The 12148-nt window shown below is 36.0% G+C and overlaps 1 protein-coding gene across 8 annotated transcripts in view; it reads right to left on the minus strand.

Annotated features, from left to right (window-relative positions):
- Positions 1-12148, minus strand: part of Dtna (dystrobrevin alpha) — a 346528-nt gene that overhangs the window by 35939 nt on the left and 298441 nt on the right. For all 8 annotated transcript variants that reach the window (XM_026400020.2, XM_026400025.2, XM_026400023.2 and 5 more), the window contains 2 exons: positions 8351-8438; positions 2707-2804 (listed from right to left, as the gene is read on the minus strand). In XM_026400020.2, coding sequence (XP_026255805.1) covers positions 2707-2804; positions 8351-8438 — 186 coding nt within the window. The remainder of the gene's footprint in view (positions 1-2706; positions 2805-8350; positions 8439-12148) is intronic.

Here is a 12148-nt window from a genome sequence, read left to right on the forward strand (position 1 = left end):
CATCTATGGTTGGATGTTATCAATCCCAGCTTTGAACCTTCCCTCATTCGATGGCACTTTGCTGGTTAGCAGTCATAGCAAGTTTTAGAGAAAAGGGTCTAAGGGTTGGAGAAGTGGGTAAGGCATGATGCCCGTTAGAAACTGAATAAAAGGACCATCTAGAAAGCCAAACCCTTCTCTAGAAAGTGGCCTCTACTTCTCTAGAATCAGGCCTCAAGCGTCTTGGCCTTCCAATTCCAGATGAGTCCATCCATGGGTCCCTCCTATCCTGCTTTTTGTTTTGCTCTCTCTGTTGACTTTATTATGAGGCACTCACTGATGTACCGAAGCCTATTATTCCGACTAATTTGAAAAAACCTTTCATGTCACATGTTATAGGTTTACTTTGTCGAGTAAAAAGAAAAAAAAACACTCTGCATTTCAATTCTAATATTTGTGAAGGTTTTTTTTTTTTCCCCTAAAGGAGTTGAAATTTTGGATTAAGCCAAGAATTAAAAACTGGTCCATTTTTCTTTTTCTGTACCCTTTTTGGTGCCCAAATTGGTGTAAGGCATCGAGACAACATCTGAACATGGCCTCTACTCCCCATCACCATCAACACTCACACAACCATTCCAAGACCTGGGTAGCACAGCGGTTCGTTTGCATTGTTGGCTCTGAACCCTCCGGCTGGCAGTTCACGTGCTTTCTCCAGTGCCTCCCTGCTCCCACTTGACCTTCGCCTCCAACTACCTGCCCTTTCCTTTCTTTGCATTGTTTCTCATACTGGATATTAAGTGCCTTGGCTCATTTGAAATCACTTCCTTCTCTCAAATGCTTTTTCTGACTTAGGACAATTATTTTCACATAAGTAGATACAATAGAAGGAATACAAAATAAAACAAGCAGTTTCACAGACTTGCAACTATCCTGAACCAATTTCAATTTATATGGGCAATTTTTTCCTAACTCTTCACCATGCTTTCATTTTCTCCCTTTAAAAATTTTGCCTCCTATTACTTGGGAAGTTGAGAGGGATCACATAGGGCACATCTCTTTGGGAGGTCAGCAGAGAGTAATAATTTCAAAGGCTATAAAGTCCTGGTGTCACATTTATGGGACTATTTCCATTCTAATTGGTAGTCTCCTAATGATGAGAGATCGGTCCTGGGACAATTAAACAAAAAATGTTTTTGCTATAAAAAGTAGGAGAATGTGCCAACAGTTGGCACCTTCCTTTAAATTTTTATCTATAGAACTTCAAAGAATGCTTTTGAAGTAAATGCACTTACTGCAAAATTCTCAGGTAAACCTCTATAGGTTTGAAGTCATCATCATATCCTCCTCCTTTACCCCATAACCTCAAAAATGATATCAGTGTTTCAGATAGGATTAAATGTTTAAATCTTGTAATGTCATTTCAAGAAATATGGAATATATGCACAGTTCCTGTTCTGGGCTTACTCAGCACTGAGTTTGAGAGCTGACTCAACTATTCATTATTTTTTTCATTCAGGGTACTCCTAAGCATCTGCAATGTGCCAGGAATGGTTCTGAGCCCCACGGGCTTCTGTTCTCAAAGAACTTCCATTTCAGTGAAGGAAGACAGAAAACAAGCAAGGAAGCAAACTCCTAAATAAGATTATTTCAGATAGTGGTAAGTCCTCTTCTCTTCTCTTCTCTTCTCTTCTCTTCTCTTCTCTTCTCTTCTCTTCTCTTCTCTTCTCTTCTCTCTCTCTCTCTCTCTCTCTCTCTCTCTCTCTCTCTCTCACACACACACACACACACACACACGAGATTTAATAGAAATTGTCACTGGGGTAGGAAGTAGTGTGAAAGACTAGATAGATGTTTTTTAGGAGGTAGCACTTGAACAGAGTACTGAATGACTGGAAGGAACCATCCTGCAGAGACCCACAGGAAGAGCTTTCTGGGTTAAAAGAACTACTAGAGCAAAAGAAGCAGCTGCTCAAATCTGGAGTGTGATGGGCAGTGGAATCTTATGGTGGTAAGGCAGGCAGGAGCCAGGTGAGGTAGGACCTTAAAACCTATGGTGAAAGAAGTTGGTTTGAATCAAAGTGTGATCGAAAATCTTCAGAGGTTTCAATGTGGGAATAATAACATGATCTGATTTATGTGTTAAAAAATGGCAGATTGGATTGGGTGTTGGTGATGAAGATGAAGAGGACAGTTTTCAGGACAGGCTATGGAGACAGAATCAATAGAACCAATCTGTGTTGAATAGAGAAAGGACCTGCTATGGAGTGGACATGGAGATGTTTGGGGTGAAAAACTGGGGGATGATGGTATCATTCCAAGTGCATCTTTAGTCTGGATCCTTACAGGAAGCCTCTTTGATGAGCCTCCTCCGTGTCTCTGGGTGAGAGGGATAAACTTTGCCTAGCACCAAGGAGGGCTCTACTGCATGTAGCTTGTTAACAAAAACAGATGTGTCAGAGAAAGGGAATAAGAGTGTCTAGAAGTACAGCATTAATTTTTTTTTGCCATCTCAGAAACACACACACACACACACACACACACACACACAGAGTTTTCTCATGAAATTTCTGTAGATCTGAAGATATAAAGACTCAGCTTTCCAGAAGCCAACATCACTGACTCAAGATGCCCTCCCTTAAATATGCATACAGTGTGAAATTCCAGGCTATAGGTTATTAATGAATGCACAGTTTGATCAAAAAAGCCAGCATGTCTGTTAAGCCTTACCTGTTCTTGTTTTCTAGTTCTGCAATCAGCTGCCTTTGTTGCTTATTTGCATCAATGGTGAAGGAGATGTCAGGAGCACTTCTCTGCTGAGTTGGCTGCTGCAAAATATGTAGTTCACATGATTTATTACTGGGAATGTGAACCCACATGTGTTTGGGAACATAGGGCGCATGAGATAGGCAGACAAGGAAGGGGAAACTATTTCTATCACAATAAAGGACAAAAACATAAAAAATTAGATTGCTATTCCTTTCCTAAGAACCAACTTTTCTGCAGCTCTAGAACATATCTATGCAGTGGAAAACAGAACATAATTTGTTGGCAGGCAAATAAACAAAACAGGAAAAATTTGTTTTTCTGTTTTCTGATTTGAAGTCTTTTGGAAGCTATTTCATTCTTGCCATGTGTTCCCATGGCAATTATTCTGTCAATATAGGTGGGTTAAAAAATGTTACTGTTGAGGTAACTCTTTCTGTAGAACTACTGCTCAATCATTCTTATTGTAGATTTCAAAATAGTTAGAAGAGAGGATTTTGAATGTTCCTAACACAATGAAATGACAAATATTTGAGATGATGGATATGCTAATTACTCTGATCTGATCATTACATATTGCATATATATTTACACATATTACATGTATATACATCACACTGCATGCCATAGATATGCACAAATGTGTATCAATTACAATAAAAGTATTTGGGCTAAGGATGTAGATCAGTAGGAAAGCACTTTCTTAGTGCGTGCAAGACCCAACATCAGAAAAAAAATACAATACAGGGGTAGAGAGAAAAGATGGGAGGGGAGGGGAGGGGGGATAGTAGAGGATAGGAAAGGTAGCAGAATACAACAGTTACTAATAGGGCATTATGTAAAAATGTGGATGTATAACCGATGTGATTCTGCAATCTGTATATGGGATAAAAATGGGAGTTCATAACCCACTTGAATCTAATGTATGAAATATGATATGTCAGGAGCTTTGTAATGTTTTGAACAACCAATAAAAAAAGAAAAAAAAAGAAAAATACAATACAATAATTAAATAAATAAAGGTATTTACAAAACTAAAAATAGAATTCTAACAAAAATTTCAGTTTTGAAAACAGTTAATTTCTTTTTTTCTTCTTTTGGTCAAGATGCTTTCATGTATGTCTTTATTCATCCATGTAACGTTACATCTATGGATTCATATATATATTAGCTTCTTCTACCTTCCCACAGCAGCCCATTATTCTCAATCATGCAACCAACTTTAATAACTAATATATATGCAATCACAGATATCTTCAATCTCATATGATACATATCATAAATTCTATCATATAATATTTTATGTATGTCTGTATATGTGTATGTGTATTCATTCAAGGGTTTATTTGGAATTATTTTATTTAAAAAGGGGGTCAGACTAGGTACTAGTCTTGCTTTCTTTGTTCCACAGTACATTATAGAAATTCCTCCAAGCCAATTTTCATTGCTTTGAAAAATCATAAATAATTTTTTCTACCAAAGAATGTGAAGCCTTTAAAAATGGTACTTGCTGCCTAAATTGGAAGACACAGAGAAGTGCAGCCTGCTTTTTAATGCCCATAAACCTAACTGTAGGAAAGGTTCAGAATAGTAAAAGTCTGGCTTTCCTAAAATTCTCCTATGATTTTTATTTTTCATTTCCTTTTAATAAGGAAACAATCTATGTTGCTAATGAAAAATTCTGAGGTTCTGTGTTCTGTATCCTAATTGGCTTTTGATAGTTAAGTTTGACATGTGACATTTTTTACCTATGATCCAGGTTTTCCTTGTGAACTTGCTATATTAAGCCTCTCTTTCTTCCATATGTTTTATGCATTGATAAAAGAAATTTATTTGAGCAAGTTATGGATTTCAGTAATTTGTTTGCTATTTGTATTAATGGATCAGGAATCATCTAGATGAAGGAGGTGTTAAGTGGGCCTAGCAATGTTATAACCATAATATCTAAAGCTATGATTTTTGCTATACTAGATTGTTAACTGAAAAGTGAAAAAATGGAAGAGACCATAAAGTAGTCACTATTTACTTCAGCTGCTACAGTATGTAAATAGCCATAGATAATATGTAAAAAAGTGAGATGGTGGTATTCTGATAAAATTTTTACTTGTGGACATTAAAATTAAATTTCATGTAATTTTCACTTGTTACAAAATATGACTCATCTCCCTTTCCCACCAATTGAAAAATTAAAGATTATTTTTAGCTCATGTACAAAAATGGGCTGAATTTGGCTCTAGGTAGTTTGTTGATTCCTCAAGAGTTAAGAAGTCTCTTAACTTATTTGCAATCAATCAATAGTAATCAACATAGAGGGAAAACAATACCAAGCTATAAAATGTATAGCATCTAACTTACTTGATTTAAAAAATTAGGACTAAGAATTTAAAGTCAAGAAATATAAGAAATAATATATGGCAAGTCAGTTCTATATATTAGGCCTTTTGAGAAAAAAAATAAGAAAGAAGAAAACAACCAGAGATTTGAATTGGAGGAGAAAAAATAAATATAGGCAGACTAAAGGGAAGTAAAAGCTAGAGATGAAGGGAGAAATCAAAAGAAGGGAGATATTTATTAATTTTTACTGTGTTGGCATACTTTAAATATGTAATTATATTTAGCCTCTTTAATTGATGGAATAGAGAGAGAGATAGAAGAAAGCAGATTTTTAGAATATTAGTCATAAAATATAAGATCACCACTTTTGAAATTTGGTATACAATTTTCTGATCTTACTACCTACTGGCAACATTTTGGGGCATTATAAGGCACCCAAACCAGCTAATTTTATGTAGTCATGTCTCAATATGTGGCCTTCAAGAAATCCAAGTTTATATCCTTATGTGGCTTTTAAAGTCTACTACATTTTCATAACAGACTGTAAATATATATATATTTAATATATATAAAAATATATCCCATATTTTATATATATATATATATATATATATATATATATATTCCATATTTTTCAAAGACCAGGTCTAGCTTGTTGATTAGCCATATTCTATTAAATAATTTGATCAATTAAAATTCACATGTTATTTTACTATCTTGTTGGATGCCCTTCAGACTCAAGTTTTGAATTTGAGGACATCCTACTCTTCTCATTTGAATAAAATTTCCTTAAATTTTAAGTTGCCTCAAATATACTGATTCATTCATTTTTCCATTCAACACATTTTTAAATTCAACATCTATTATGTAACACATATTGTGGCTGATGTCCTATATAAAGATGTTTCTTATTCTCAAAGCACGGACAAATATAACTGGTATTATTACTACTATGGTTAAAGTAGCACAAGACTCAATAGAAGCACAGAGAAAACATGACAACATCATTAAAGTAACCAGGAAGGGAATATTAAGGAGATGACATTGAGTCGACCTATTAAGTGGGTGGAGGGGTCCTCTGCTGGATGGGTGAACTCTAGGTTTCTGCATGGTGTATTTGGAAATGGATAGACCACAGGGTATGAAGTGGTGAGGGGTGGAAAGGCAGAGTGCTATAGGAAATCTAGTGACTGAATAAAAGAGCACAGTGAGAAAAAGGTGGGATTTTCCATAGAGAACACGTAAAAATGGACCCAAGTAAATGACCTTTCTATCTCCATTCTAACCTGGAGATATCTTGCTAATGATGATTTATTTAGTTAACCATAGCATTCTTGAGATGTCATTATGAGAAGATTGACAAAAGAACACAAATGAATGTAAGAATGTTATCATTCCTGTGATGGATCCACAAAGGTTGTATGTGATATAAGTAGGTGGACAACACAAATAACCAGTGTTCTTAAGAAAGGAAAGAAACAGACCGGAGAAGTTAGTGCCATCTAAATGATCACAAGCACACAGAGAGTTAACACTGCACTAGGAATCACTAATTCAAATGTTGAGTGGGGCCAGGGAGGTAAAGTAAATGAAAGAAGGAGACTAGGGGTGGGGGTTGTGGCAAAATGGTGAATGCCTTCCCTGTCCAGAGTAAGCAAGCAAAGGAAGGTTCCTACTCCAGGTACCTGCTGCTATGAGGAACACGGACCTGGTCTTGTTAGTCTTTCAAGATAAACTGAAAATTCAGAGTTTTAAGGTTAACCATCTGACTTGTTAATGCTGACAGCTAGTAAAGAATTGAAAACACCGTGGGGGCCATATAAAACACTTCTGTGGGGAAAATTTAGACATAGACTATATTTTTTGTGATGAATAACTTATGTGCCATGTTCATAGTTTATTATCTCATTTGACCCTAATTATATGTAGCACTGATATATATATATTCAAGTCTGCCATCCTAAAACTGGGAATTCACTACTACCAAGAAGCCATAAATGTAACAACAGACACATGAATCAATAAACTAGTACTATTTTCTTGGTAATTAGCATCAACTGTAATGATAATAATGGACATGGCATGTGAAATTCAAGGATCCCAGATGCCAACAGATGAATCCTTTCACTCAAATTACTTTTGTATATATATAAAATTATAATTATACCTATTTATAAATGAGGAAACTGAGTTCAAAGAAGTGGTGCCTTGCATGAGGTCATGGAGAGCTGGGACTCAGACGCACAAGCCCATACTGCTGAGTCCACGTCTTACTGCCCCACACCTTCTGTCCATAGAGATTCATGCATGAACAAGGGCCAGAAAACTTGGAAAATAAGTCTTGACAGAAATCGTGTTTTTCCTTTCTTTTTGAGTAAATCCCCCTAATGGGGTTACTTGTCCTAAAATATAGTTCTCTCATTCTTTCAGTTGACTTTAATTTTCTTGAGCACAATTGTTTTTTATTTATAGCATTTAAGATTTCACAAAGTCCAATAGTATCTCTGCTTTATAATAGTGCACTTTCAGCCGGCCTGCATCCCTTACCATGTAGATCATGGTAATTTCTAAAAATATTACAGTTGCTGATATTACAGAGAGCAAGTTCCAGGGCTAATGCAATGGGTCATGGTTTCCATTTGGGATTATTATTTAACTGCTCAGCATGAAGGACTCTGATAATGGCAACATCCCTTGTGAGAGGGGCAAGTAGCAGATTCCTCACTTTAATATCCTACCACTCATTGTTTTTTGCAATGCATCAATAGCAGCTCATTCTCAGTTCAGCATAGATGAATTTCAAATAACAGTGTTAAATTATTGCTTTTGCTTTAGAGATGAAAGCAGATGGAGAAAGATTTGAGTCCTATTTCCCCTACTGGTGTATTTCAAGTGTCACTTGCAACTATTCTGCCTTTAACCTAGTATCTTTGCTAAACATACTTGCTTTAAATTCATTGAAGAATCATAACCAGTCCTTACTCTTTTCTTTGTGTGCTCATATGGGGGACAGGACTAGGTAAAGGGGGTCAGATGGGCTTCTAGTTTGACCATATTGGCACATTACATATTTTGTTCTTCAAGTCTGCCATTCTAAAACTGGGAATTCACTACTACCAAAAAGCCATAAATGTAACAACAGACACATGATTCAATAAATTAGTACTATTTTGTTGGTAATTAGTATCAACTATAATGATAACAATGAACATGGCATGTGAAATTCAAGGATCCCAGATGCCAATAGATGAATCCTTTCACTCAAACTACTTACAGACGAGGAGGATTCTGCTGCCAGTCTTGCTGCGTACCTGGCGATCAGCCTGTGCTCTTCATCAAGCCGGTTTGAACTCTCAAGCATACTATCCAGAATAGAGCAAGAAGTAGAGTGTTAGACAATCGAGAAAGATTGACATATTCATATCACCATCAAGGGGTCTTCCTATTTCAGTTTTTCAATGCCCAAAATTTGCAAGCTGTACAAAACCCTGCTAGGTTAATGATCTCCAACTTTGATTCATGACATAATCTAATATGTGGACAGGAAGTTGAATCATAAATCCTGAGTTCACGCAATTCAATCATCTTACTAAGAGAGCTCCAAAGAGAAATGACTTTTATAATCAACATTTCTGATATAAAAATTCATTCTTTAATTTAGTTTTGTTGTCTTTAATATTTTTATTTCCCTATTATACGAGTAAGGCATGGACAGAGTTCATAATGTTAGAAAATATGACAGCAAGTAGAAAGGAAAAAAAAAATCCCAGCTGTAGTTAGTTTCCAGTGACCCCTTCTGCTAGTTTTGACATCCTTACGTAATTTCTTCCCCTCTAGTATGAGCTGGCATTACTAACTTGCTTCTGATGAATAGAATATGGCAGAAGGAATGGAATGTTGCTTCCAAAATTAGGTCTAAAAAGACCATGGTTTTGATTATGGGATCTCTTTCTCTTGAGCTCTCTTGAATTGTTTACCTTGTGGAAAGCTTGCTGCCATGTCTAAAGCATGTCTGTGGAAAGGCACATGTGATGAGGGCTCCAAGCCAGCCAACAACCAGGTGAATGAATCCCCACCAATCCCCACCAGCACAGCCTTCAGATGAGCTCAGAGCCCCAGTCCACAGCTTAACTGTAACCTCAGGAAACTCCTTGAACCAGATGCAGCTCATTAAGCCAAACTTGGATTCCTCCACAAAACTATGAGTTAATAAATATTTTTTGTTTTTAAGCTGCTGAGCTTTGGGGGTGAAGGTTATGAAACAATAGATAGCTAATACAATTCTTATCTCTAATATCTATAATATTAATATCTATAATATTTACTTTCCAGGTAATTTACCTTTTATATTTACAAAGAAGTGGCTCCCCATAACATTAATGGTAATTGTTTAGTGTCTACTATGAATTTATAGAAACTTTTTTTTACTAAGCTGTTCTGAATCCCTGAAAACTAGGGCAGGTAGAAGTATTATCAGTGTTCCCAAATTTCGGAAAACTTTGTCTTCTGAAGCCCTTCATTCAAGCTTCAGTTTGGGGTGCTATTAAAAAGAAGTTCTATGAAACATACCAATAACACTAATCCTGTTAACAGATTAATTGGTCTTAGTTTGTCTTATCAGTTATTATGGTGTACATCGGTCAGAATCAAGATTAGAAACTGGTTCTTCTCATTCCCAAACATGCTGTATTCTTCTCCATTGACTCTTATACTTTCGTTTCTTAATAAAAACATTAGCATTCATGATTATACATTTTAAAAGACACACTTCCATACAAATAGTAAGGTTATAAGAATTATCCATTGGGAAGACTCAGATCCACATGAATAAGATATAACTATTTATATGTTCATTTACATATAAATTAAACATGCAACACAATTTTTAAACTTTTGTTCTAAGGTGAGAGAATGAGCAGAGTTTATTACCTACTTCTGGTATGTTGGCCTGCCACTTCAAAATAGCTCTCTCCTGGTTGGCTAATCCATCACTACAAATTTATTTCTGGGCATTTGGAAGACTTTCTTGTCTCCATTATCTCTGCTCCTCTCTGTACCCATCACATATATAAACTATACCTATTTTTAATCCTGAATACATTCACTCTAGATTTAGCCCCTTTTCTGGGCTACAGTAACAAACTAGAATATTTCCAAATTTCCCTATTTACCAACTCACAGCTTCATTCTCAGAAAGAGGTATTTATTTTCTTTTGTCCAAGTGGTAATACATGTAAAAGATGTCAAGGTATCATCATTGTGAGGAACACATTAACAACCTAAAAAATTTCAGATAGTACAGTATTACTATTTTGCCTCATAAATATCTTGAACAGATTTGTTAACAATTCTTGTCTCTTTCAAAAATTTCATCTACTATCTGTATGGTCCAGAGCAGTGCTTCTCAAACTTTAAAATCAGAGCTATAACTTAGGGATTTTGTGAAAAGGCAGTTTCTGAATTCTGTAGTGGGCAGTGGTAGAGTTTGGCCTGGGAGCTGAGAACCTGAATTCTTTTGAGATCCCAAGAGATACTGAAGAACACTTGGAGTAGAAAGGATCTAGATGGTCTTGAAGACAAAATGGGAAATCCAAATATATGAAGTTAAAGCCCAGATGTAAGTCATATAAAAGAGATATTTTTCATGAGAGTTTAACTGATACTCACATAGCATGTGTGATATTTTTATAAACATTCCCTGAAGACCAAAAATTCTAGGAAATGGGGCTCACAGAATGTGTAGCGTATCCTAAAGTAGATTGAGATCTCAATCAGCACACAAATTTAGACTTGGAATAAGAAAATAATTTTCATAGCAAAACCCAGAATTATTTCTGGAAAACTGGTACTTTAAAGCAGATGTTGGTCTTTATAAAACAATGTCTGCACTCTACAGTAGTTAAAAATAACTAAGTTTCTTAGTGTAGTTCCAACAAGAAAGAGCAAGTTACACTGTCTTTGCTTCCAGACAAAGAGCCCATTTCTTTTGATTTTAACATGTTTCTCACTTCTTGCTGGCATATTAGAGACTATCTGCCTAATTCATACAGTTTGTATAGACAAAAGGGACTTTTAATCCAAGCCCAGGATGATGATCTGTTTGCTCAAGAGTGACTTTGACCAGCTGGGATGGTGGCTCAGTGGTAGAGCGCTCGCCTAGCACATGTGAGGCTCTGGGTTCAATCCTCAGCACCACATGAAAATTAAATAAAGGTATTGTGTCCACTATGACTAAAAACTAAGAAAAAAAAGGGCTGACTTTGACAGAAATACTCATGAGTGTTTTGATAAACAACAAAGACAACTTGATGAAAACCTCTTAATGTAATTTTTATCATGAATGACCAGCAAGTGTAAATGATCTGAAGGTTACATTCTAAAAGCCTCCTAGCAATGTAAGTTGTGAAGTTATGGGGCTCTGTCTAGCAGGCGATAACTCATATTCCATGCCTTCCTTCCCCCCACACTGTGTGAACGAGAGCTGGTGTGATATATTACCTCTCTGTGCACACGAAAAATTTATGAGTCCACATGTTCCTTTTCAGTATGTTCAAATTATACAAAGGTGAATGAGGCATTCTTCTGATGGATTCCATTATTTCAAGACTTCAATTACAAATAGTTGAGAATGAATAGCCAATAATCCCTGAATCATTAAAATATGTACCAATCCCAACCCTTCCTCCCTTGCTAGCTAATAATTTCAGGACTTTATTTTCAGTAATCTTGCTACAAGACTATGATGAATTAAAAAGTGGCTGCTGTGTTGACAGCCTTTCAGAGTGGAGAAATCCATTATTTTGAAAGCTCTCCATTTTCTCTCTTATATGCATGGATGGAATTCGTTGCCAGTGATTTCAAATGACAATCTAGGACACTCAAGTGGCCCCATCTAAGCCAGGACTTACTAAATTGTGATTCAGCAACAATTTCTGAGAACTCATGATGTGTTCACATTTTGATTTCTTGTGGGCTTGATCTTACTTCCAGGGTGGGACAGTCAACCCCAAATTGTTGTGATCCAAGGGGTACCACAAATGCTTCTCTAGTTTTTTCTTGGTATTTTTTTCCT

Source organism: Urocitellus parryii, chromosome 13, assembly GCF_045843805.1.
Source record: "Urocitellus parryii isolate mUroPar1 chromosome 13, mUroPar1.hap1, whole genome shotgun sequence".
Lineage (NCBI taxonomy): Eukaryota > Metazoa > Chordata > Mammalia > Rodentia > Sciuridae > Urocitellus > Urocitellus parryii.